At 38.6% G+C, this 27,722-nt stretch overlaps 1 protein-coding gene across 1 annotated transcript in view; it reads left to right on the top strand.

Annotated features, from left to right (window-relative positions):
* LOC119081597 overlaps positions 1–27,722 on the top strand; it is a 78,004-nt gene that overhangs the window by 15,773 nt on the left and 34,509 nt on the right. Inside the window, exons 13-28 of the mRNA XM_037190631.1 lie at positions 3–15,877; positions 16,103–16,270; positions 16,376–16,660; positions 16,946–17,359; positions 17,480–18,592; positions 18,692–20,921; positions 21,460–21,582; positions 22,238–22,644; positions 22,991–24,155; positions 24,217–24,420; positions 24,478–24,825; positions 24,888–25,103; positions 25,172–25,232; positions 25,294–26,057; positions 26,134–26,328; positions 27,283–27,703. Of these exons, the coding sequence (XP_037046526.1) occupies positions 3–15,877; positions 16,103–16,270; positions 16,376–16,660; positions 16,946–17,359; positions 17,480–18,592; positions 18,692–20,921; positions 21,460–21,582; positions 22,238–22,644; positions 22,991–24,155; positions 24,217–24,420; positions 24,478–24,825; positions 24,888–25,103; positions 25,172–25,232; positions 25,294–26,057; positions 26,134–26,328; positions 27,283–27,703 (23,989 nt within the window). The remainder of the gene's footprint in view (positions 1–2; positions 15,878–16,102; positions 16,271–16,375; positions 16,661–16,945; positions 17,360–17,479; positions 18,593–18,691; positions 20,922–21,459; positions 21,583–22,237; positions 22,645–22,990; positions 24,156–24,216; positions 24,421–24,477; positions 24,826–24,887; positions 25,104–25,171; positions 25,233–25,293; positions 26,058–26,133; positions 26,329–27,282; positions 27,704–27,722) is intronic.

A 27,722-nucleotide genomic window follows, 5' to 3' on the forward strand; every position in this document is an offset into this window, starting at 1 on the left:
AGTCTTGAAATGGTTCAAAGACGGTGTTCCACTGCTTCCGGGTGATATTCACCGAATTATATCTGGTCAAGATGGCACTTGCTGCTTAGGAACATACACATGCGAGGCAAGAAATTGTATGGGCGTTGTAGCCAGTTCAGCATCGCTCCTTGGATTCGATAATGCTCCAATAAAAGCTCCGCCACAAGAGCTGGATATACAGCGAAATCTCTCGTTATCAACCATTAACGAAGAGCGAACTTCGCAAATGTATGACACTCCCGCTGGAGATATAACAATTGACGAAAAAGGGGACGTTTCATTTTCATTTGACGGAAAAGAGGTTTCCGTTTCATTGTACGAAACTCCTGATTTGACCGAAGAGGAAGCAATGCAGATTGTAGAAATGTATGCTGACCAAATTTCGGAACATGTTACTGAACACAACATTGTTGAATTACCGCCATTACGTTTTGTAAAAGAAACTCAACAGTCCGGCAATCTATTAATGGAAGCCGTTGTTATTGACGTTGATCCTGATTATTTCACACATGTCGAAGATTTACGAACGGAAGCAGACATGGACGATATTTCAATAATGGAAGTGAGTTTACACGGATTAAGTTCTTTGAGAGAGGATTCTACTGCATTAGGAAAGCAAGCAGAAGAATACGTTCAGCGAACGTTTAGTTCAATGGAAGAGTCCCTGAAAATGAAACGGCGAACTGATTCACTTGATCAAGATGAATATTTCAGCATGTCCCATTCTAAGCATTCACGTGGTGATTCACGTGACGCTGATGACACCGAAAGCGATCTTCAAACATTCGCTAGTGCCAGTGCAAGCGCTCACATCTCGAATAAAATTGAAAATGAAGGTTTTGCCTCTGTGCGATCAAAGGAATTACAAAAGGCTATACAAGACACAGAAAAATTGCTTGCCAAGGAAGCGAATTTCGAATTCGATGATTTGACAGAGAGGCAGCCTAGGAAACGGAACGCGTCCGATACTGAAGGATCAAAGTCCAGAGAGGAAGAAGCCATTCTGCGAGATATATCAGGTGAAGAAGGTGACGGACTTAAGTTGAAACAACTACCTAGCAACGACATCATCACAGATCCGGTTGCCATTCAACAAAATTTGTCAGCTTTGATTCCGTTGGCAATTAGTATGAAGGTTATTCACAAACTTTTCGATGCAGTCGAAGAGGAAGTCGTTATGCAGTCGGCATTGATGATGTCACCGGCATCAGCAGGAGGAAGTTTGAAGATTATCCGAAATCTCTGTGAACCATTAAATAATTTCCAGCGAAAATTAAACGTCTATTCTGGTCTGACGTCTCTGGAAAATCTATTCTCATCTTTACTAGAAAACCTGAAAGACTTTCATCAAGGACTATCTCTTGTTGAGAAATGTGTGTCAATGGACGAACAAGGACACACCATGGTACAGCGTACCAGTGTTTGTGTAATCGATAGTGCCGGTGATCCGATTTTGAAAGCGCTGAATGAAGTCCAACAAATCGTTTCGACTTTCAAAACAGGTCGCCTTCGAAGTGAATTGGAACTTATAGTCGACGATATGAAATCGGCTATTCAAATTACACAAGACACAATTAAATCTCAGTCGCTAATGCAAGAAGCGTCCGAATTGGAAGCAGCTCAGCATTTCACAGACACAATTGAACGTTTACAGGATACTGTTCAAGAGACCATGCCATTTGAACAAGTTAGTAACGCTGCTTTGCCACCGGAAGCAAATCCACTGAAAAATGTATGCCGCCCTGTAGTGAAAATTCAGCAAGCTTTAGAGAGTATTGAACATGACCTATCATTGGAAGAGAACGAAGATCAACTATTCTCCAAAGTTCACGAAACCGTTTTGGAGAAGTTGTCACAACCGATTAAAGAGCTTCAATCAGAGATTTGTAAAATTGAAAAATCAATAGACACCACGGTCAAGGACTCACTGGAAGAGAAAATCAGTATCGCCATTTTAGACACAGTATGTCCACCAATGTATGAACTGCAAAAAGGACTTCATGTTTTATCGCAACAATCGGCATCAAATACTCGGTCAGGAATGATAAGTGTTAGTGTTATCGAATCGATGGTGCCACCATTGCAAGAAATTCAAAATGGTCTAGCTCGTATCGGCCAAGATGTTGAAAATGGATCACTAGGGCGAGATTCACCCACAGAAAATGCTGATGCCAATCGACTGCTGCAGTCATTTGCACAAAGCGTACTCTATTTTCAAAATAATATTGAGGCACTATCAGATAGCTCGCCATTGGAATTGCGATCCAGTATGCTGACGCTCAAGAATTATTTATCTAAATTAATTGAGGCCGTGGTTGAGTCGGGCATGGGACGATATAATATGACCATTGTCGAAAATATACGAAAGCCAATCGATGATATTAATTATTGTCTGAGACAAATCGAAGAAAGATCAGTGAGCGGATCAATGAAAGATTTAATTGAACCATTGACCGCGTTCAGGGAAAAAGCCAAACGGTGCGAAGATATTGTTACGTTAACTGGACGTGGAAAAGATGATCCGTGCTTAAAAGTCTTGAAAAACATTCAGAAGACAATTTGTAACATCGAAAAAGAAATCGATAAAAACGAAGTCGTTATGGAGCAGAAGAGAAAGCCTGTAAACGAAACTTTAGCAATATTAGATGAACTACAGGAATGTATTGCTAGTATTCGGGAACAAGGTCCCATGGACCAAACCGTCACGTTAACAGATCAAGAGGACATCACATTATTGAAATCCTTAGCAAAGCCATTGGAAGATATTCATAAATGTTTGCTCGAAATTAAAGAAGTCACCGCTTTCGACAGCATCAAACAATTATCGGATTCGGGTGATCTAGACGCATTGAAAAAAATAGCTCAACCTCTGCAAGATGTCGTTGATTCACTAAAAGTGGTAACGCAAGAACAGCAGGTTATTGATCCTATTCGATCAATGTCTTCGGTGGAGCCTATGTCCGAATTAAAAAGTATTGCTCAGCCACTTCAGGAGTTGCACAATTGCATTGGATTGATTCAACACGAAACACAGACAGTGGATGCAGTGAATAGTCTCGAATCATTTGCACCATCGTTGAAGGTAGCACGACCATTGGCCGAATTACAAAACTGTATCGGTAAAATTCTACAACATATTTGCGAACCGTTGGAAGATATGTCCACCATGGACGATATATCTGCCTTGAAAACAAGTGCAGATGTAGCACCGGAATTTGCAGACAACGTTGTAGAAATCCATGAACGCCTTGCCGTAGAAAACGTATCTGGTAATGTAGTACCAGATTTCATGATTAATAAAGCTAAAGCGAATACCATGATTGAGGAATTGAAAGAATGTTTGGCTACTGTGCAAGATCAGCTAGTCTACGAAAATGTTGAGAATATTCCATCGAAAAGGGAGGCGATTGCAGCTGTTACAAAACCCATTCAGGAATTGGAAAAATGTTTAGCATCGATTCAGCAACAAGATATAGAAGACGCTGTCGAATCAGTATCAACTCAGACGAACTTGTCGTCGTTAAAGGTTTTGTTGGAACCGCTTCAGGTTCTCGATATGAATATTGCTAAGATTCAAAGAGAACAATGTTTGACTCAGCCTCAGACCCTACAACACCTTGCTGCAAATGTAGCTGATCTACAAGCCTTTATTAGCGAACAGGCTGAAGATATAACAGAGAGTTGTGGTCACGTCACTGAAGCCTTTTCAAATACAGCTGAAGACCTGCAGCGATGTATCGCATCGATAAATCACCCGAATGTCATGGAAGCACTGGAGTCTCTATCTTCGCAAACTGCACTATCTGATTTGAAAACTTTGATCAAACCAATTCAGGAACTTCAACGTTGTTTGGAAATTCATGAAAATATTTGCGTACAAGAAGCTAAAGAATTAAGCTCAGAAGAAAATCTATCTTTGCTTAAAATGATAGCTAATCCTCTACTGGAACTGAAACAATCTATTGCTTCAATTGAAATGCAAACGAAGTTAGATGTTTTTGAATTGCTGTCGGCTCATGAAGGTACTAAGCAGACTGCAAGACCAGTTCTTGAACTGTTGAACTGTATTAATAACATCAATGTAGAAACACTGGAACATTTGAGTGATATGTCGCATGAAGACATATCTGCTCTTAAGACTTGGGCTTCTCTAAAATCGGAGGCAAAATATTCAGTCAATGAATTCAACGTTATTGAACCTGAGCCAACAAAAATTTCGAGAGAAAATCTGGCCGCAAGTCTTGAAAACTTGAATAAGTGCATGGAAACGTTACAACGACAACCATCCATCGAGACAATCGATGAAAATAATTTAGTATTGGAAGCTGTCGCTCAACCTTTGGAACAAGTAAAGCAAGCTTTGTTGACGATTCAAGAAGACGAGAACGTTAATTTGGAACAAGTCTTGGAGAGTGTCACTGGACCGCTTCTCGTTCTCAAGGAAACTATTCAACATCTCCAGAACAAATTAGAAAATCAAGAACTTGCTGAGCCGTTCACCGATTTGCAGGCTAGCCTTGAAACTACTTTGTACGATATCGCAGAAGCCTCACCAGCAAATGTTCTTACTAGCTTGCTGCAGAGGCCAAAAACCGAGATTCAAATTTGTCTGAAAGCTATTGAAGAAACTCCTGTCGTTCATAACATACGCATAGACGTTTTGTCTCAACCATTGTCAGGTCTTCAAGATTCAATTGAGCAGCTGCAGGAGTCAATTGTCTCACAACCTAGAGATGACATTACGAGAAGCAATCCTGATCTTCAACGTTTCATTTCTGCAACTCAACAAGTTGAATCACAACTATATTTCATCCGAACTGATATTGTAAAGCAGGAATCTCCATCTGCTGCAAAAATTGGTGAATGTATTTTGAATCTGAAGACGCAAATCGCTGGAGTTGAAAATATTCTACAAGAAACCGAAACTGTTCAGCAAATCAATGTGGCCAAAGCGATTCAAATGCTAACCGTTCCTATTCAAAATATGAGTGAACTGCTGAATCAAATAACAGTAGAACAGCCAGTGACAGTAATGGAACCAGTAAATCATATTAAGATGAACATTCAAGTTATGAAAGATTTATCTAAAAGTTGTCCACTGAACTTCAACGTACTTAAACCTTTCGAGAAACTAGAGCATGGAGTTCTCCTCATTCAACAGTTGGTAGAAAACCGAAACGTTCAAGAGACACAAGAACTACTTATAAATGACATCAAAGAGTCACTGACTGCTATAATTAAGCAGATAGATAGCGTTGAAAATGCAAGTGAAAATCTGACAATGTCTTTAATTGATGTTAAAGATCAGATCGTACAGATGGAACGTACTTTGAATGCTTCAGATCAGCAAATATCAGCAGAAGACGCAAAAAGTATAGTTACAAACATTGAAAAATTGGCGCCATTGATTGAAAACATCAGCAAAAAACTTCCTGCGGAAGAAATTATTATTTCTTTCAAAGAACCGAGCAAGGCAATCGAGAATTTAATTGGTACAGTTAAATCGAATAATTTGAACGTCATCGAAAAACCATTAGTCGAACTTCAGACTGCAATGGTCCAATTACAATCTTTGGTTCTGCAGGACCCATTACAAGGTCTACCGAAAAGTAAGAAAGAAATTAAAAATCTATCTCTTGCATTAAAGGAAACAGTCAAAGTTCTGACTGCCAACTTGTCATCTGACGAAACTATAAATTTATTGGATACGCTAACGAGAGTTCAAGATATTTGCAAGCAAAACGTGACTGTAGATCCACTACAACTAACTAAATTAATATCTCAAATATCTAAACCGCTGGAAAATATCAATCAGCTTATCAAATCCTCAAATACAATTGATGTTGAGATGAAAGAATGCCAGGATGTTGTAGATATTAGCTCACAAGTGGAACAAAGTTCTGAAAATGTCAAGAATCAAGCAACTACGGAAAATGTCAAGGATCAAAAGACTACAGAAAATGACAAGGATCAAATGACTACTGATAGTGTCAAGGGTCAATTGACTATGGAAAATGTTAAGGAGCAAAAGACTATTACGGATGACAATCAGCAAGTCTCAGTTATTTGTGGTGAAAGTGGCGATCAACAACCTGCAACTGGTGAAAATCAACAAATTACTATACCTTCAGTAGATCCAATATTTTCAGAACATGATGACCCAAAGAACGTTGAACTATTGAAACAAAATTTGGAGATTAAAGCTAAAGAGCTTTTTCGAAAATCGGAAGAACGGGAATTAACACCAGAAGAAAAGGACTCTCTCATGACACTACTTGCAAAAATAAATTCTCTCAGTAATGAGGTTTACGAAACAATTATGGATGCGAAAATAATCAACGAAAGTACAGCCGACATAATTATGCAAGTAAAAGATGATACCGAGACACATGAAGAGTTAAAAAAAAACGTCAATTTCGAAAATGTTTCCGGCGATACGCTCGAAAACATTACTAATCAAGACGATAAAGAAATTGATGAAAATGAGGAAATAATTGGCAATAAGAAAAATGTAAAAATTTCCGGAGAGACTTCAATTGGCAAAGAAGAGGTCAAATTGGTAGCAATATTGGATGCAGAAATTGAAGAAAATGAAAATTTTACAGAGGAAGGAAGAGATGGTCAGATGAGAATGAAAGTAAATATTGAAGAATTGGAGGAAGTAGAAAGTCAAACAGTTGGTTTGACTGAGAAGTCCAAGATTAAGGAAGAAGTCCAGCAGACTACGGATCACGGTTCTGAAGAAAAAGGCGTCACAGACGAAAAAATCGAACCGCAGATCGCATCGACAGAATTCTTAGAAAATATTACGACCAACCTAGGAAACACTAATGGCGTCATTAATATTCTTGTACACAAGATACAGGAGACACCTAGAATAAACCTTGTTGATCTAAGAGTTATAACACAACCTTTAATAGATTTAGAAAAATCTATTAATTCCTTGAGTCAGCAAATAAGGACTGAACAAAGTAGTCAAACTAATAGAAATCATCCTATGATCCAAAAATTAGTAGAATCGTTGCAAGGAATAGAGTCACAACTGTACTTCATTCATAACGATTTAGTGAAAAATAATACGCTGGAAGCAAAGTACCTTGCAATATGCGTGGCTGATATAAAATTACAATTAAGCAATATTCAAACAAATGTACAGGACCACGAGATTTCAGAGGTAGAAAAAGTTGCGGAGTTAATCGCCGCGGTGACAGTACCAACAAACAGAATATTGGAAATTATTACCAACTTCTCCGCTGACTCAGCTTATACAGAATTGAATCCTCAAATTCAACATGTGAAATTGAAGCTTGAGGAAATAAAGAAACTCTCGCTTGATTACTCAGGTGCTGATTCATTGATTGCTCCTGTTGAAGCAATTAAAAATGCAATGCAACTTATTCAAGAACTTGTAATAGCTGAAATTATTCAGCCAGTTGAAGAAAATCTGAATTCAGAGCTAAAAGAAATACTTCACAACACTCAAACACAGTTGAATGATGCGCTTGGAGGTTTCTCCGAAAATGTAGCTATACCAATAAAGCATTTGATTGATGAAATAGCTAAAATAAATGAAGAAATACCTTCAACTTCTCAACTTAAAATCACTGATTTCGTAAAATCAGTTGCCACACAACGCACTGAAATCGAGAACACTCTGAATGAAATATGCAAAAAATTACCCGCAGAGGCTGTTATCACAACCCTCTCAGCGCCTTTAAGAAACATAGATATCTTATTGGAAACAGTAAAAGATCACCACATTGAAAAACTAATTGAGCCCTTTGCTAACTTAAAGAAGACAATAAAGCAATACGAAAACATTGTAGTTTCAGAGCCATCAGATCCGATCTCGAAAAATGCTCCTGAAATTAAAGAACTTACTTCTGCAATGAAGGAAACAATAAAGTCGCTCACATCAGTTTTCACTAAAGGTGAATGCTCAGAACCGACACTAAATTTGCTGGACAAAATCGGTAAAATCCAAACGTTCATACAACAAAATGTTTCAATGAATCCATATGAGCTTTCAAAAGTGATATCTTCAATAGCTACACCTTTACAAGAGATTAACGAATTTGTGGAACAATGTCAATCTACAGAGGTTGTTTCGGAATCAGTTGCAAAAGTAGAGCAAATAAACGTTGTTGAGGAAGTTGATGTTAAAGATTCACCTACTGATCCAAAGCAAGTCGAAGAGACAAAAGAAATTACTGCTACTAAAGTTTCTGCAATCAAGGACGAACTTGTACAAACAGAAACACTTCAAACTGAAAGCGTTAAAGAAGCTTTAGCTCAATCCCAAGATGTAAAAGATTCACTTACTGATACAGTGAAGGTAGAAGAGACGAAAGATATTACTGCGCTTGAATATTCGGCAATCAAGGAAGACCTAGAAAAAACTGAAACACTTCAAACTCAAACCGTTGAAGAAGGTTTAGGTCAAGCCCAAGATCCTAAGGATTCACTTACCGATACAGTGAAAGTAAAAGAATTACAAGAAATTGCTGCTCCTGAAGTTTCTGCAATCACGGAAGACCTAGAGCAAACAGAAATCCTTCAAACTCAAGCCGTTAAAGAATTTATGGCTCAATCCCAAGATGTTAAAGATTTACCTACTGATACAGTGAAAGTAGAAGAGACTAAAGATATGGCTGCTCCTGAAGTTTCTGCAATCAACGAAGAACTAGAACAAACTGAAACACTTCAAACTCAAGCCGTTGTAGAAGATTTGGATCAAGCCCAAGATGTTAAAGATTCACCGACTGCTATAGTAAAAGTAGAAGAGACTAAAGATATGGCTGTTCCTGAAGTGTCTGCAATCCGGGAAGAGTTAGAACAAACCGAAACACTTCAAACACAAACTGTTGAAGAAGGTTTGGCTAAAGCACAAGTTGCTAATGACTCACTTACCGATACAGTGAAAGTAAAAGAGACACAAGAAATTGTTGCTCCTGAAGTTTCTACAATCACGGAAGACCTAGAACAAATAGAAACACTTCAAACTCAAGCCGTTGAAGAAGTTACGGCTCAAACCCAAGATATCAAAGATTTACCTACTGATACAGTGAAAGTAGAAGAGACAAAAGAAATTTCTGCTCCTGAAGTTTCTGCAATCAAGGAAGACCTAGAACAAACAGAAACACTTCAAACTCAGGCCGTTAAAGAATTTATGGCTCAATCCCAAGATGTTAAAGATTTACCTACTGATACAGTGAAAGTAGAAGAGACTAAAGATATGGCTGCTCCTGAAGTTTCTGCAATCAAGGAAGACCTAGAACAAACAGAAACACTTCAAACTCAAGCCGTTGAAGAAGTTATAGCGCAATCCCAAGACATTAAAGATTTACCTACTGATAGAGTGAAAGTAGAAGAGACTATTGATATGACTGTTCCTGAAGTGTCTGCAATCAAGGAAGAGTTAGAACAAACCGAAACACTTCAAACACAAACTGTTGAAGAAGGTTTGGCTAAAGCACAAGTTGCTAATGACTCACTTACCGATACAGTGAAAGTAAAAGAGACACAAGAAATTGTTGCTCCTGAAGTTTCTACAATCACGGAAGACCTAGAACAAACAGAAACACTTCAAACTCAAGCCGTTGAAGAAGTTACGGCTCAAACCCAAGATATCAAAGATTTACCAACTGATACAGTGAAAGTAGAAGAGACAAAAGAAATTTCTGCTCCTGAAGTTTCTGCAATCAAGAAAGACCTAGAACAAATAGAAACACTTCAAACTCAAGCCGTTGAAGAAGTTACGGCTCAAACCCAGGATATGAAAGATTTACCTACTGATACAGTCAAAGTAGAAGAGACAAAAGAAATTTCTGCTCCTGAGGTTTCTGCAATCAATGAAGACCTAGAACAAACAGAAAAACTTCAAACTCAAGCCGTTGAAGAAGTTATAGCGCAATCCCAAGACGTTAAAGATTTACCTACTGATAAAGTGAAAGTAGAAGAGACTAATGATATGACTGTTCCTGAAGTTTCTGCAATCAAGGAAGAATTACAACAAACCGAAACACTTCAAACTCCAACTGTTGAAGAAGGTTTGGCTCACGCACAAGATGTTAAAGACTCACCTACTGATACAGTGAAAGTAGAAGAGACGAAAAATATTGCTGCGCCTGAAGTTTCTGTAATCACAGCAGACCTAGAGCAACCAGAAACACTTCAAGCTCAAGCCGTTGAAGAAGTTACCGCTGCAACTCAAGCCATTAAAGATTCACCTACTGATACAGTGAAAGTAGAAGAGACCAAAGATATAGCGGCTCCTGAAGTTTCTGCAATCAAGGAAGAATTAGAACAAACCGAAACACTTCAACCTCAAATTGTTGAAGAAGGTTTGGCTCAAGCACAAGATGTTAAAGACTCACCTACTGATACAGTAAAGGTAGAAGAGACGAAAGATATTGCTGCTCCTGAAGTTTCTGCAATCAAGGAAGAATTAGAACAAACCGAAACACTTCAAACTCAAACTGTTAAAGAAGGTTTGGCTCAAGCACAAGATGTTAAAGACTCACCTAATGCTAAAGTGAAAGTAGAAGACACTAAAGATATGGCTGCTCCAGAAGTTTCTGCAATCAAGGAAGAATTAGAACAAACCGAAACACTTCAAACTCAAACTGTTGAAGAAGGTTTGGCTCAAGCACTAGATGCTAATAATTCACTTACCGATACAGTGAAAGTAAAAGAGACACAAGAAATTACTGCTCCTGAAGTTTCTTCAATCACGGAAGACCTGGAGCAAACAGACACACTTCAAACTCCAACCGCCGAAGATGCTTTGGCTCAAGCGCACGACGTTAAAGATTTACCAACTGATACAGTGAAAGTAGAAGAGACTAAAGATATGGCTGCTCCTGAAGTTTCTGCAATCAAGGAAGAATTAGAGCAAACCGAAACACTTCAACCTCAAATTGTTGAAGAAGGTTTGGCTCAAGCACCAGATGTTAAAGACTCACCTACTGATACAGTAAAGGTAGAAGAGACGAAAGATATTGCTGCTCCTGAAGTTTCTGCAATCAAGGAAGAATTGGAACAAACCGAAACACTTCAAACTCAAACTGTTGAAGAAGGTTTGGCTCAAGCACAAGATGTTAAAGACTCACCTACTGCTACAGTCAAAGTAGAAGAGACTAAAGATATGGCTGCTCCTGAAGTTTCTGCAATTAAGGAAGAATTAGAACGAAACGAAACACTTCAAACTCATACTGTTGAAGAAGGTTTGGCTCAAGCACTTGATGCTAATAATTCACTTACCGATACAGTGAAAGTAAAAGAGACACAAGAAATTGCTGCACCTGAAGTTTCTTCAATCACGGAAGACCTGGAGCAAACAGACACATTTCAAACTCCAACCGCCGAAGATGCTTTGGCTCAAGCGCACGACGTCAAAGATTTACCAACTGATACAGTGAAAGTAGAAGAGACTAAAGATATGGCTGCTCCTGAAGTTTCTGCAATCAAGGAAGAATTAGAACAAACCGAAACACTTCAAACTCAAACTGTTGAAGAAGGTTTGGCTCAAGCACAAGATGTTAAAGACTCACCTACTGATACAGTAAAGGTCGAAGAGACTAAAGATATGGCTGCTCCTGAAGTTTCTGCAATCAAGGAAGAATTAGAACAAACCGAAACACTTCAAACTCAAACTGTTGAAGAAGGTTTGGCTCAAGCAGAAGATATTAAAGACTCACCTACTGCTTCAGTGAAAGTAGAAGAGTCGAAAGATATTGCTGCGTCTGAAGTTTCTGCAATCACAGAAGACCTAGAGCAAACAGAAACACTTCAAGCTAAAGCAGTTGAAGAAGTTACGGCTCAAACCCAGTTCGCTAAAGATTCACCTACTGATACAGTGAAAGTAGAAGAGACAAAAGAAATTGCTGCTCCTGAAATTTCTGCAGTCATGGAAGACCTAGAGCAAATACAAACACTTCAAACTTCAATCGCCGAAGATGCGTTGACTCTAGTCCAAGATGTTAAAGATTTACTAACTGATACAGTGAAAGTAAAAAAGACGAAAGGTATGGCCGCTCCTGAATTTTCTGCAATCAACGAAGAACATACCGAAACACTTCAAACTCAAGCAGTTGAAGAAGGTTTGGCTCAAGCCCAAGATGTTAAAGATTCACCTACTGACGCAGTGAAGGTAGATGAGACGAAAGATATTGCAGCTCCTGAAATTTCAGCAATCAAAGAAGAACGAGAACAAACAGAAACACTTCAAACTCAAACCGTTGAAGAAGGTTTTGGTCGAGCCCAAGACGCTAAAGATTCACTTACCGATACAGTGGAAGTAAAAGAGACACAAGAAATCGCTGCTCCTGAAGTTTCTGCAATCAAGGAAGACCTAGAACAAACAGAAACACTTCAAACTCAAGCTGTTGAAGAAGTTACGGCTCAAAACCAAGATGTTAATGATTTACCTACTGATACAGTGAAAGTAGAAGAAACTAAAGATATTGGTGCTCCTGAAGTTTCTGCGATCAAGGAAGACGTAGAACAAATCGAAACACTTGAAATTCAAACAGTTGAAGAAGGTTTGGCTCAAGCACAAGATGTTCAAGATTCACCTACTGACAGAGTGAAGGTAGACGAGACGAAAGATATTGCTGCTCCTGAAGTTTCTGTAATCAATGAAGAACTAGGGAAAACAGAAATACTTCAGACTCCGACAGTAGAAGCAACCTTGCCTCAGTCACAAGATGTTACTGATAGTCCAGATAGTTCAATTAAAACAGTCATAGTTCCATCTGTGGCAGAAGTTGTTACTGAAACGCAAAATATTCGAGAATCCACAGATGATAGATCCACTTTAATTCTTTCTGATGAAGAAAGTAACTCAGTTCGACTGTTGGTGCAAAGTTCACTAATTGAACTTAACTCATGTTTACATCTAATTGAAAACGTTGCTGACAAGACAATAATTCCATTCAAGTGTAAGGATATAGAAGCCTTGAAGTCTCTTGCTAAACCTCTAAAAAAGATCACTAGTGCCATTAGCGAGTTGCTTGGGATAACAACAGTTTATTCATATACAAATGTTGAACCATTCTCCTCTGAATTGAGGGGTGCACTGCAAGATATTGATGTTGTTCAAGAACAAGTTTCAAACGAATATCTTTTGGAAAACGTGTCGTTTGAAGTGTATCAAAGTTTACTGCCCTTAGATGAGCTGAAAAGGTTGGTTGAAAATGTTATGAAGTCAGCTGCTAATACCGAAATGAAAACATTGCAACTCGCTAAAAATATTGAAGACTTAACAGAATGCTTACAGCATATACATGTTCTTATTGGAATTATATGTGGCATTACTCCTTCCATAATGCAACCCCAAATTATTGAAGAAGTTGAAAATGTTGAGTCAGAGATTGGGGAAGTACTTGAGAAACCTCAACATGAAGAAGCAACAGCATTAGTAGACGAAAAGGACAATGTTAAAGAAGTCCCGGAAAAGCCGGAGAGAAAGTCGAAGAAGTCTCGAAAGTCAAGCAAAGACGACGGAAGCAAAGACGACGTCGAACTGCCAGCCAAACCGAAACGAAAATCTAAAAAGAGTGTGGACGAGGAACATTCTGAAATTTTAAACGATCAAGACAAGAAAGGAGAAATTGTTAGCAAAGAGCAAATAGTGGATACAATTTCTACTGATTTTGAACGGACTAAGTCATCTATGAAAAATAGTTTGATGGTACCAGGTCAGGATATTGAGAAGTGTTTATCATCTATACAAGAAGCTTCGAGGACAAAATACTCTGAATTGAAAGTTTTAACACAACCATTGACAGATCTTAAGAAGACTATTGACAACTTTTCGAACCAAGTATCTAAAGATTTTACTTTAGAAATTTCGAAAAATAATGCAGATGTACAAAGATTGATTTCGTCACTTCAAGGTGTAGAGTCTCAACTATATTTTGCTCAAAACGATTTATCTCAAGCTAAATCTGTGGCTGCCAAGTATGTAATGACTTGCTTATGTGAATTAAAAGCTCAACTAGTTGGAGTTCAATCTACTATAGAAAATGTTGATGTCATTCAAGCTGCTGATGTTGTTACAGCTATAGAATTGATTTCAAAACCTGTTCTTCAAATCAATGAAATTTTGAAAACAATTACCGATGAATTACCTTTCGGTAAATTGGACAATTCAATTAATCAACTTCAAAACAAACTAGAGTCAATCAAGCGAATGTCTATTGATAATCCGAGTGCCGACCGTTTTGTGAATCCTCTAGGTCAACTTCACAAAGAAATTTCAGAAATACAAGAATTGACTATCGAAGAAATAGTAACTCCAGTTCAATTTAAGAAAATCGAAGATCTAATTAGTGCCGTTGGTGAAACTGCAAATTATTTAGAGTCAACTAAAGAGAGTTTATCGATCAACATAACACCCTCGGTAGATAGTTTGAAAGAAAAAGTACTTAACATTCAAGTTACATTAAACGACAATTTGAAGGGAGAAGAAACATGGAAAACGGTTTGCACAAAGATATCAGATTCTGTAGACGAATGCGTCTCCACATTGGATTCTGTGTGTAAGAAATTACCAGCCGAGATTATTATTGCATCCTTAAAGGAACCTACAGCTGAAATCGAATCGTTAGCAACAATAATCAGTACAATTAACAGTGAACCGTTGGTTACACCTGTGGAAAATCTCCGAAGTTCTGTTAAATCGTTGGAAGCTTTGATAATCAATGATCCCACACATAGCATACCAAAGAATACAAAAGAAATTAAGGCACTAACTGCATCGTTAAAAGAAGTTGTTAAAAACTTAACTCAGTCATATCCGAAAGGAGAAATAACGAAGCCAACTTTAAAGCTGCTTGAAAGAATTGCACAAATTCAAACACATACTCAACAAAACGTATCTGTAGAACCCATATCACTTGCGAAAGTCGTATCGGGCATCGCAGTGCCACTGAAGGAAATCAATAATTGTTTATTGATGCCTATTGTAGTGGACCTTGTAGATGAAATAGTTTGTGATGAATTGGCAACTGAGATTATTGGCGACGAAAGTGAAACTGACAATGAAAACGCAAAAGTCACTCCAGAGGAGATTGTTCCTAAAGAATGTGAATCAGTTGAAAATAAATCGCAAAAAACTGATTTAGATAGTGACCAAGTGGCAAATTCTGAGCCTGAAAAGCCCTCCAGAAAAACGAAAACAGAGACACAGAATGAAGGATCTGTGAAAGAAGCAACTGAAGAAGCTGGCGAGGAACTTGATAGTACTGAAAAACAAATATCTTGTGAAGAACAGATACAACCAGACACAACTACGGAACCTCAAAAACCTTCAAGGAAATCTAAGAAAGATCGTAAAAGCAGTCAGGATGATGGTGAGAATGTCGAAAAGCCAAAGCGTAGATCTAAGAAAGGTAAGGATACCGTTGAAGAAAGAAGGCGCTCTGACGATATAAATCAAGATGAAAACAAAGAAGATTCTGACATGAAGAAGACCGAAAACATTCAGATTAAGAAGGAAGATATGGAAAAACTCACAGTCGACAAAAAAGACGTAGAAAAGAAGGAAGCAGAAAAAATCGAAGCTGTTAAGATTGAAGCAGATAGCAAGAATGCTGAAAAATTGGAGAATGTAAAGAAAGACGCCGAAAAGATCGAAGCACAAAAGAAAGAAGATGAAAGGAAGGAAGTAGAAAAAATGGAGGCTGAAAAGATTGAAACAGATGGGAAGAATGCTGAAAAGTTGGAGGCTGAAAAGAAAGAGGCAGAGAAGGTTGAAGCTAAGAAGAAAGAAGCGGAGAAAAAAGAAAAGAAAGACGCCGAAAAGGACGAAGCACAAAAGAAAGAAACGGAACGAAAAGAAGCTGAAAAAACTGAGGCAGCTAAGGTCGAGGCTGAAAAAATCGAAGCAGAAAGGAAGAATGCTGAAAAATTGGAAAATGAGAGGAAGGAGGCAGAAAAGAACGAAACTGAACGGAAGGAAGCTGAAAAAATTGAGGCAGCTAAGGTCGAGGCTGAAAAGGTTGAAGACGAAAGAAAGAACGCTGAAAAATTGGTGAAGGAACAGATCGAAGCACAAAATAAAGAGACCGAACGAAAGGAAGCAGAAAAGATTGAAGCAGACAAAACGAACATTGAAAAGTTGGAGAAGGAAAATATCGACGCACAAAAGAAAGAAGATGAAAGGACGGAAGCAGAACAATTGGAGGCAGCTAAGATCGAGGCTGAAAAGATTGAAGCAGATAAAAAGAACGCTGAAAAATTAGAGAATGAAAAGAAAGATGCCGAAAAGATCGAAGCACAAAAGAAAGAAGATGAAAGGAAGGAAGTAGAAAAAATGGAGGCTGAAAAGATTGAAGCAGATAGGAAGAATGCTGAAAAGAAAGAGACAGAGAAGGTTGAAGCTAAGAAGAAAAAAACGGAAAAGAAAGAAAAAGAAAAAAAAGAGGCCGAAAAGATCGAAGCACAAAAAAAAGAAGCTGAACGGAAAGAAGCAGAAAAAATTGAGGCAGCTAAGGTCGAGGCTGAAAAGGTTGAAGCAGATAAAAAGAAAGCTGAAAAATTGGAGAATGAGAAGAAAGAGGCTGAAAAGATTGAAGCACAAAAGAAAGAAACTGAACGGAAAGAAGCAGAAAAAATCGAGGCAGCTAAGATTGAGGCAGATAGAAAGAATGCTGAAAAATTGGAGAAGGAACAGATCCAAGCACAAAAGAAAGAGAAAGAACGGATGGAAGCAGAAAAAATTGAGTCTGAAAAGATTGAAGCAGACAGAAAGAACGCCGAAAAATTGGTGGCTGAAAAGAAAGAGGCAGAGAAGGCCGAAGCTAAGAAGAAAAAAGCAGATGAGAAAGAAAAAGAACAGAAAGAGAACGAAAAAATCGAAGCACAAAAGAAGGAAATTGAACGGAAAGAAGCAGAAAAAATTGAGGCAGCTAAGGTCGAGGCTGAAAAGATTGAAGCAGATAAAAAGAACGCTGAAAAATTGGAAAATGAGAAGAAAGAGGCCGAAAAGATCGAAGCACAAAAGCAAGAAGCTGAACGGAAGGAAGCAGAAAAAATTGAGGCTGAAAAGATTGAAGCAGATAGAAATAATGCTGAAAAATTGGAGAAGGAACAGATCCAAGCACAAAAGAAAGAGAAAGAACGGAAGGAAGCAGAAAAAATTGAGGCTGAAAAGATTGAAGCAGACAGAAAGAACGCCGAAAAATTGGTGGCTGAAAAGAAAGAGGCAGAGAAGGCCGAAGCTAAGAAGAAAAAAGCAGATAAGAAAGAAAAAGAACAGAAAGAGAACGAAAAAATCGAAGCACAAAAGAAGGAAATTGAACAGAAAGAAGCAGAAAAAATTGAGGCAGCTAAGGTCGAGGCTGAAAAGATTGAAGCAGATAAAAAGAACGCTGAAAAATTGGAAAATGAGAAGAAAGAGGCCGAAAAGATCGAAGCACAAAAGCAAGAAGCTGAACGGAAGGAAGCAGAAAAAATTGAGGCTGAAAAGATTGAAGCAGATAGAAATAATGCTGAAAAATTGGAGAAGGAACAGATCCAAGCACAAAAGAAAGAGAAAGAACGGAAGGAAGCAGAAAAAATTGAGGCTGAAAAGATTGAAGCAGACAGAAAGAACGCCGAAAAATTGGTGGCTGAAAAGAAAGAGGCAGAGAAGGCCGAAGCTAAGAAGAAAAAAGCAGATAAGAAAGAAAAAGAACAGAAAGAGAACGAAAAAATCGAAGCACAAAAGAAGGACATTGAACAGAAAGAAGCAGAAAAAATTGAGGCAGCTAAGGTCGAGGCTGAAAAGATTGAAGCAGATAAAAAGAACGCTGAAAAATTGGACAATGAGAAGAAAGAGGCCGAAAAGATCGAAGCAGAAAAGCAAGAAGCTGAACGGAAGGAAGCAGAAAAAATTGAGGCTGAAAAGATTGAAGCAGATAGAAATAATGCTGAAAAATTGGAGAAGGAACAGATCCAAGCACAAAAGAAAGAGAAAGAACGGAAGGAAGCAGAAAAAATTGAGGCTGAAAAGATTGAAGCAGAAAGAAAGAACGCCGAAAAATTGGTGGCTAAAAAGAAAGAGGCAGAGAAGGCCGAAGCTAAGAAGAAAAAAACAGATAAGAAAGAAAAGGAACAGAAAGAGAACGAAAAGAAGGAAACTGAACGGAAGGAAGCAGAAAAAATTGAAGCAGCCAAGAATGCTGAAAAATTGGAAGCTGAAAAGAAAGAGACCGAGAAGGCCGAAGCTACGAAGAAAAAAGCAGAACAAAAAGAAAAGGAAGAGGCCGAAAAGATCGAAGCACAAAAGAAGCAAACTGAACGGAAGGAAGCAGAAAAAATTGAGGCTGAAAAGACTGAAGCAGAGAGAAAGAACGCTGAAAAATTGGAGAATGCAAAGAAAGAGGACGAAAAGATCGAAGCACAAAAGAAAGAAACTGAAAAGCTTCTTCTGCAATCCGAAACATGCATGAAAAATACAGTTACCGCTATCGCAAATTGTCTTAAACAAATTCAAACATATTCCAAGAAGAAACAAGTTGATTTAAAAAATGTTTCACCACCAATCAATGACCTTAAGGAATGTGTTGAGGATCTATCATTACAGGTATTGCATCAACTAACTAAAAATAAAAGTAAAGAACTACAAAGGGACAACAGAAACATAAAAAAAGTAATTTCATCGCTACATGAAATTTCATCTCAGCTCCAGACAGTGAATAAAAATTTGTGTACCAAAGCCGATCCGATTTCCAGTTATATTGCTAAGGGCTTATCAAAACTTCGATCAGAATTGTTGGACAATAGATCGCTCTTAGAGAAAAATGATACCATATTGATCAGCGATCTCGTCAATGCTATTGAAAGAATATCACCACTAATGGCTCAAATTTCCGACGTTGTCAATAATTTAGATGAAACATCAACATACTCCAACGTGTCTGCGTCCATGAATACCTTAAATTCGCGAATTGAAAAAATGATCGAAACATCGCTTACGGTCCCGAAGGTGAATCCTCTTATAGCACCTACGACAACGCTATTAGAAACCGTAAAGTTAACTCAAGAAGTAATACTTAAAAATACTGAAAACGCCGTTGGAACTGAAGACATCAGCAACATGTCGAAATTGATCAAATCAGTTGAAGACCAAATGGCAAATGCTAAATCGAACCTTTCTGAAGATGCCTTTGCATCTTATTTTTTGAAATTGAAGAGTGAAATTGTAAAAATGAAAAAGGCTACAGCTGCTACAAAGTCCATAGATCGAAACACAACGAAAGAAGCAGTAACTGCCATTGCTGAAGGACTTCAGAAAATTCAACCGATACTCGAAACTTTCTTCAAGAAGATCTGTTCTGAAGAGTTAACGAAATTGCTTCAAAAACCAAAATGTGAAGTTGATAATTTGTTGGACGTTATTGGAAAAAACAATATTTCACTGCTAATAGAACCTGCAGATAAACTTAAGAAAACACTTCAAGCATTTGAAAAGTTCATTGTGAATGAACCGCTACAAAATATATCCAAGAAAACTAAGGAAGTGAAGGATCTCATTTCGTCATTAAAAGACACCGAACAAAGGCTAAAGGACACTTTCCCAAAAGATCCAATGCTTCAATTTACGCAACAGTTGTCAGAGGTCGTTGCTAAAGTTCAAAGTGTTGTTGAGCGATCTATATCGCCAAACGAATTCGCGAATATCATCGTTACATTAGCAGCTCCCCTAAGTGCCTTGAATCAATGTCTAGAAGAGAACAGTAAAAAAGATCAAACTGAAAAAGAGAAAAGGTCAGCAGAGGAACAGGAAGCAAAGAAAAAAGGTGCGAAAGAGGAGCAGGCAAAAATTAAATTAGCTGAGGAAAATGTAGATGACGAAAAAGTGGCTGAGAAAAAGTTGGCTGAAGTGAAAGTGCCTAATCAAAAGCTGTCTAAAGAAAAGGCGTCTGAAGAAAAGGCGTCTGACAAAAAGGCGTCTGACGAAAAGGCGTCTGACGAAAAAGCGTTTGAAAATACGACATCTGAAGAAAAGGTGACTGATGGAAAACTGCCTGAAGAAAAAGTAACTAAGGAAAATGTATCGGACAAAAATGACAATGTAAAGAGCGAAAAGGAACACAACGATTCTAATGTAACTGTGTCGAAGCCAGATTCAGATAAGCCGAAAGGATCACGAGGAAGAGCTAAATCTAAGAAAAAACCCGTATTTGAAAGCAATTTAACTTCTCGAACATCATGCGAAGGATCCTCCATTAAATTGTCATGTAGCTATAGCGGATCTGATGCGAAAGTGTTGTGGCTTAGAAACGGTGCTCTTCTAGGTAAAGATTCTCGCTATGTTTTGAATGATTCCGATGGTTTCGTAACATTGGAAATTAATTCTCTCACTGTTGATGATTCTGGAAAGTATTTCTGTGTTGTTAACAATGAGAATGGCGAAGCTGAAACCAGCTGCACTGTTACAGTGTTTAAGGAAGTGGAAGACGTAAAAGTCGATGATCCGACTAAGAAACAGACTGCGGAACTGTCGAAACAAGAGATAGGAAATAATGAAAATCTTCATCAACGAACAGATGCACCGCAAAATGGTGTTCAAAAACATAAAGTTACTGATGAAATTCCAAAACCCAAAGCCGCAGATACAGTGAACAATGTTAGCAATGGAAAAGACCATGCTCCCTCAGAGACGAAAAAACTTAGAACTGACCAAAAAACTCGAGAGTCAAAACGAAAACCTACATTCGATTCAAGATTAACCAATCGGACATCTGCTGCTGGATCACCCATCAAACTTACTTGCAGTTTCTCTGGCTCTAATGTTAGAATAACATGGCTGAAAGATGGAAATTTATTAGAAAGTGGTTCGAAGTATGCAATTCATGAAGACGATGGTCTCACGACATTAGATATTCAACATCCGACCGTTCAAATGTCAGGTAGGTCGAGCTTAACAGAGACTTTTAGTGAAATTATAACAAACTCCAGGAAAAATGTCGTCGGAATATCGTTGAAATAGAATCCATTGGAGTCTATCCTCGAATCTTTTACCATTTTTCACAAACAATCAAACTATATCCACTCCGCATGCGTGAATTTTTTCGGCCATCGCTTCTCGTCGCATAATAATGTAATAGAATCTCGATTCAGTTTCAAAATACTGATTTCAAACATGCCCAAAAATCGTGGTTGGGATTGCCGAGTCTCGTGAATTGTATCCGTTCTCTTTTCGATATCGTGTTTTCCGGGCCCATATTATTCGTAACAACGATTGACCAAGCGAAAACGTTGCAACTCAATTTTACCAAGGTGTGCCCATCGTTGTCAACGAAAACATAACCGTCGAGTCGACTTCCAACCCTTCCAAATTCTTGGACCGTTTCCTGCAATTCTACTTGCTCATATTTCCGCATTTTTTTTTCATTATTCCAACAAGTGCTGGCAAACGAATGATAACGGTTGAAATTTTGTTTTTAGGCATTTATGTGTGCATTGCAAGTAATGCCAATGGCGAAGTTGAAACCAGTTCGATAGTGACGATATATGAGAAAGCTGCAGAGGTATTAACATCGCCGCCAATATTTTCGTCTGGAATGCGTGGTGAGTGAGAGAAAAGTTTCCTTCCAAATATATTTGTTTACGGTATACTTAAATCGACTTCACTTGCAAATTAAATCAACCTATTTGTTGCGATGAAGATGAAAAATTGCATGCAATCATCAGCAAGCAACTCAAAGGGTTTTTACTTGCCCAACTTGATATTTGCATTACCTTAAGTCCATAATTCAATGTCTTGCATGCTAATTTTCTGTTTTTGCCTTCCTAACCAATTGCAATTATTTTTCGTGGTTTCGTGCAACCCTATTTTCTCTTTGTTTGAATTTACGTATGATTTTCCTCAAACCAACACGGCCTATTTTACCGAAAGCAGTTCAATCTCATTGTCAACGACCTTCAAAGGTAAGTGTGTTACTGATGAGTATTGTACAAATCTAAAAATATACAAGTCGCACAATCACACGCAAATTCCAATTGATTGATGATCGGAAATAAAACAATCAAATTGATTTTGCGTAAGTGTTTAATTTTGGCAGCCGATTCGCATCATTTCTTTCATCTCGAATTTGTCGGCAATTATTCGCATCACAAACACAACCGTAGTCCTAAAATCATCGAAAATCTTTTGTTAAGCTGGTCAGTCGAAAAATTTTAAAAGATCAGTCTTCGATCAAACTTTAATCCGACCGGACATAAAAAATCGAGCGAATAATGGAGGAACAAGACGTCGCACCAACCGTAGTGGTAGCACCGCCAACTGAAAAGAAAATTCGTATGAAATCTCCGTCTCCGGGATTCCGCGGTCGCAGCCAAACTCCAATCCGTGGCCGAAGTATGACACCTTTAATGAGATTTCGCGAAAAAAGTGCAACACCAATGGATCCGATGACATGGAGAAGTATAACTCCATTTATTCAGCGAGAAGAGGTGGAGAAAACGCCCTTCGAAATTGGATCGAACATCATCTTGCAATTGGCCTCTTATAAGGCTATCATTGATAAAGCCTGTGTGATGGATATTTCCGCTGAAGAGGAGCCGCTCGCAAAGTATATTCTATCGGAGCACTCGGTTATTGATAGAGCTGCTGTTATGGATATCTCAAATGTAAGTTTTCAAAAATAGTGAGTGTTGGCTTTCAAAATTCATCGAAAATTTTAGTTTTGCAAAGTAAACTTGTAATATTTAAAAAACAGAGGTTCCGATCAATGCAAAGCATCTTAAACTAACAAGCCAAGCAATAGAACATAATTATGATGTCACTATGGCCACACTACCGTTATAATTTTATTTTAGTGCTATTTAGTTTGAGATGCTGCGAACAGTGAACGTATTTTTTACAAAATAATTAAAATTTATTCGAGAAAAATTGCATGATTGCTCTACATTGTACAGTAAATAGAATGGGACGTTGATAACTAACTCAATTAATTTTTTTAACACAAAAATCCAGGTGGAAATTATCTACGTTGAAGATGACTTTATTGATGAATGTGAATCGGATGCTTCATCGGTTCGGGAATCTGAGTCTCGTGAATCATCCGTTATGGATGAAAGGCCATCAGAAGAAGGTGAAGAAAAGCCAGAAGAGGAGGAAGTTTCCGAGAAGAAGAAAAAGAAGGAGAAGAAAGTGAAAAAGGCTCCGAAGAAGAAAGAGAAAAAAGAGAAAGAACCATCGCCACCGAAGCTAAAACTTGATTTAGGTGGTCCACCTCCGCCGAAAGTCAATAAAGCAAAACTCTTTGAACAGCAACAAAAAGCAGCTGCAGAAGCCCCAATGAGTAAGCCTCCACCGAAGAAAAGTGGAAAACTTGCAGGAGCTCTTGCTGCCATGCAACAACAAGAAGCTGCTGCAAAGGAGGCTGAGCTTCAGCGACAGCAAATCGAAGAAAAGATGAAACAAATGAAAGAAGAACAAGCTAATAAGCAACAGCAAGAAGAGGAAGAAGGAGAAGGCGATGGAGAAGAAAGAGGAAGTCAAATAGACTCTGAATACAGGTCTAGATCCGGATCAGGCTCCAGATCGGGCTCCGAAGACGCCGGATCGAATGTTGAGGAACAAGAAGATGAAGACAACAACGAGGAGGCAGAAGGCGAAGAAGATGAAGACGAAAGTGGTGCTGAAACAGAATCATCTATAGAAAACTTTACTCGTCCAGATAATGACTACGGTGAGTGGGATAAATACGACGATCAGCAAGGCGTTATCCGTTCCAAATACGAACGAAAGAAACATAAGAAAATGAGCGAACGTGAACGAGATATTGAGTGGCAAAAAGCACGCGAAGCAGCACGTTATCCCCGAATTCATGCTCACTTAAAGGATAGTGCTATTGAAGAGGGACACAGTATTAAATTAACGTGTACAGTGTCCGGACCCGAGTTAAATATAAAATGGTTGAAAGACGGTCATCCATTGGAAAAGTCTCCCAAGTATCGAGTACTTGTCAACGAGGGTATCGTCAGTTTGGAAATTTTACGGACCTTACCCAGCGATTCCGGTGAATACACCTGCGCTCTGTCAAATAACAATGGTGATGCAAGCACCACCGCCATTGTTACCATTTATGATGTGATAAAGGATGATCCTACTCCTCCTACATTTACGTTGGTTAGAGGTATGATATTTTCTGCGGATACGATTGTGTTGGCATTTCCTTCACTAACCTTATTTTACAGACTATTATCACTTAAACGAGGATGTTCTTGGAATCGAAGTACATTGTACAGGTACACCACGTCCAAAGATTACATGGATTCGTGATATGGTGGAAGTAGTACCAAGCTACAAGCACACGTTGCTGGAGGAGGCTCACGGTGTTTATAAATTGGAAATTTACAAACCATCATTCAAAGACAACGGACGTTACATGTGCAGGGCCGGTAAGGTTGGTGGTAAGGCACATCGATGCAGAATCTAACCCAACAACGTATTTCCAGAAAACGTAATGGCTGAAGAGGAAATCACTCACAATGTTTCGTTTATTAAGCCGAAACATTTCCACATCAGAGGCATTCAGCACGCTCACAGCGAACTAATGAAAGAGAAGGAAGAAGCTGCTAAACGAGCCATGGAGGAAGCGCTAAGAGCCAAGGAAGAATACGAAATGAGACGCACCGGTAAACTACCGCCGCGGTCACGACCTGAACCCGAACAACATTGCTCGCAAAAAGATCGACTTAAATTTGCAACTCAACTTCGAGATCGCACTGCAATCGTTGGTAATAAGGTTAAATTCACCGTCTCAGTCGTTGGACCTGACCCCAATATTCGGTGGTTCAAAGATGGTAACATGATTGAGCTATACAGTAACGGGTGATTTGAAGAATTAACAAAAAATCAATTTTAGGCAATCCCATCGTCTATGGACCATCAATTCGCAATTCGACTGCTGATGGCATGAGCATACTTGAAATGACCCACTTAACAGCAGATCAAACGGGCGAATATCGATGCCATGCTAGAAATGACCATTCTGAGGTATCCACTTCGTGCTATTTGAAAATTTACGAAGCAAAATCTGCTGGAGACAAGGAAGCACCACTCTTCGTTTTATCTATGCGAGGTAACTTATTTTTCTATATTTTGACTTACACGTTGCTTAACATTGTCCATTGAATTAATTTACTTTAGATGTTTATCATACGCAAGAAAATGATTTGGTAATCGATTGTAAAGTGCGTGGTAATCCAAGGTAAAATGCGTGGTTGACGGTGCTGTGTTGATATTGAAATTACATCTAAAAATAATTTCAGGCCAATAATATTTTGGCAGAAGGACGAACTACCAATTGAATTCGATGAACGCACTCAACAAATAGAGCACGGTGACGGCTTATGCGAATTGATTATAAATAAACCAACAACGAAGGACAGTGGCAACTATGCATGTACTGCAACGAATGCCATTGGGAGTCAGAAAATTGTTCACAAAGTGGAATTCACACCACAGCCGTCGAGTCGTCGTGATTCGGGAATGCAGTCGGATACTGCTAGCGAATCGGGTAGGGGAAAAGGTGATGCGACAGGTGCAGTAACGGGTGTTGAAAGTGGCGCCGAGAGTAGTGCAACACAAGCAGCTGGTAAAGGAGGTAAGCGTCCACCACGTCCGAAAGCTGAACCAGCACCAGAAGAAACAATGTCTCGCCGATCGGCTGGTCCAACATTTGAAGAGCTACAGAAGGCAGCCAGAAATAAATTATCTTTCGTCACACATCTTACCAACCGTGTGTTTGCTGAGGGATCGAAAGTTAAATTGTCTTGTGTGGTGCAAGGACCCGATCCTAACGTCAGATGGCTTAAAGATGAAAATCCATTGGTTTATTCAGCGAGAGTGAAAAATCTTAGTCGTGACGGCATGTGTGTCCTGGAAATCGACAAATGTACTCCAGACGATTCTGGCGATTATAAATTGATTGTTCGAAATCAAGATAGCGATATTTCGAGTGGTTGCACTTTACAAGTATATGAAGTGTCTCAAAGCAGCGATTTTGCTCCGACATTCACGCGAGCACCTAAACGTAAGCGTTTGTTTGCAACGAAAATAGATGTGTTGTTGGCAAGCAAATAACTCACATTCTCGCTTTATATTTACAGATACGTACCATTTGAATACCAACGAAATATATTTAGAAACTCATGTTCGAGGCCAGCCAATGCCGAAAGTTGAGTGGGTCAAGGATGGTGTTACGATTGCGAAAGAGGATGAAAAATATCATCAAATCGATCATCCCGATGGCACTTGTGAATTGATTGTTAATTTTCCCAAGCCAAACGACAGTGGCAAATACGGTAAATCAATAATGTTTCATTTTTCATTTTTGTCAGTTGTTGATTCAAAAAGTTTTCGGAATCGATTAGCATTAGAGTGTCGTACATTCATAGCATTCGGTATGTTAGACTATACCAAAGATTTTACGAAACAAGCACTGTTGTAATCTACACAGTATGAAATGGCGTGAATAAACTCTTGTCTCATTTGTAGTATCACGTTTCGCCAACTCTGGCATCAGAATCCATTCTACAAATTACGTAAACCGATCGTGAAGAAGAGATTGAATTTACTGATGGATATTTCCACATTTTGATAGAAAGTATGGTTCGGATGAACGAACGAACATAATTTTCCAGTTCATTGGAATCGTTGTGGAAATCTGCCAATGCCGTACAAAAGCGTACGAATCGTGGTTATAGTTTTATCGTGTTATTACAAAAACGCAAACGTGTAATACGTGTTATTTACGAACGATTCATTTAGCTGTGTGAGTGATCTGTATGAAACAAGCGACCAAAGTTAATGAATTAAAGGAATGGAAGGAAAAACCACCGAAAGTTATTTTGAATTCATTATTATCTGTGAAGAATTTCGATTGATTCGGTCGTACTTCTGAATCAAATAGTCCTGTAGTTCATCGACTCTGCTTATGCTTGTTGTGTTAATCATCGAAAAGCCTTTACTTCCTTGACCATAATAGTTACTGATTTTCTCCTTTGGTCGAATTTCGTGTAAAAAATACACATTTTCTCAACTCAATGATGGAAAGTAGAACTTTCGTAGCCTTTATTGACTCGGAACAACTTTTTTATACACGCGATGCGTATTGTCACACTCAATCAAACATCTAGTACCTAAAACATAATTTATCACTTGTTGGCATAAATAACCATTTTGTCCCTAGTGGCGTAATATGCCATTACAACAGAATGAAATACTTCCTAAAAAAGAATTGTTTCATCTTATTACAGTGTGCAAAGCATACAATCGGGCTGGTGAATGTTCTGTTCAACACTCCGTTCTGTTTGAAGGCAAAGCGGCCCATATTATTGATAACAGACATCGTGTATACCATTCGGATCCGGACCATTTAGCGAAAGCCAAAACTGAGTTCCCAGAAAAGGCTCGTGAAAATGGAGTTACTGAACCGAAACCCGAACCGGAAGAGGAAAAGGGTAAAGGAAAAGGACGTGGAAGAGGTTCTAAGGGAACTGGTTCAGCTCAAAACACAAGAACTGAATCGTCTCCTGTCCCCGAACCGACTCCAGTTGTTACAAGACAAAAAGAACCACCGCGTGAATCGAAGAAAACCATCTACTTTGCGTCGAAATTGTCTGATCGTGTCGTCGCTGAAGGCTCAAAGGTTAAACTTACTTGTTACTTGGACGGCAGGTCAGTTCTACAATACTAA

This window comes from Bradysia coprophila, unplaced genomic scaffold, assembly GCF_014529535.1.
Source record: "Bradysia coprophila strain Holo2 unplaced genomic scaffold, BU_Bcop_v1 contig_358, whole genome shotgun sequence".
NCBI classification, from domain to species: domain Eukaryota; kingdom Metazoa; phylum Arthropoda; class Insecta; order Diptera; family Sciaridae; genus Bradysia; species Bradysia coprophila.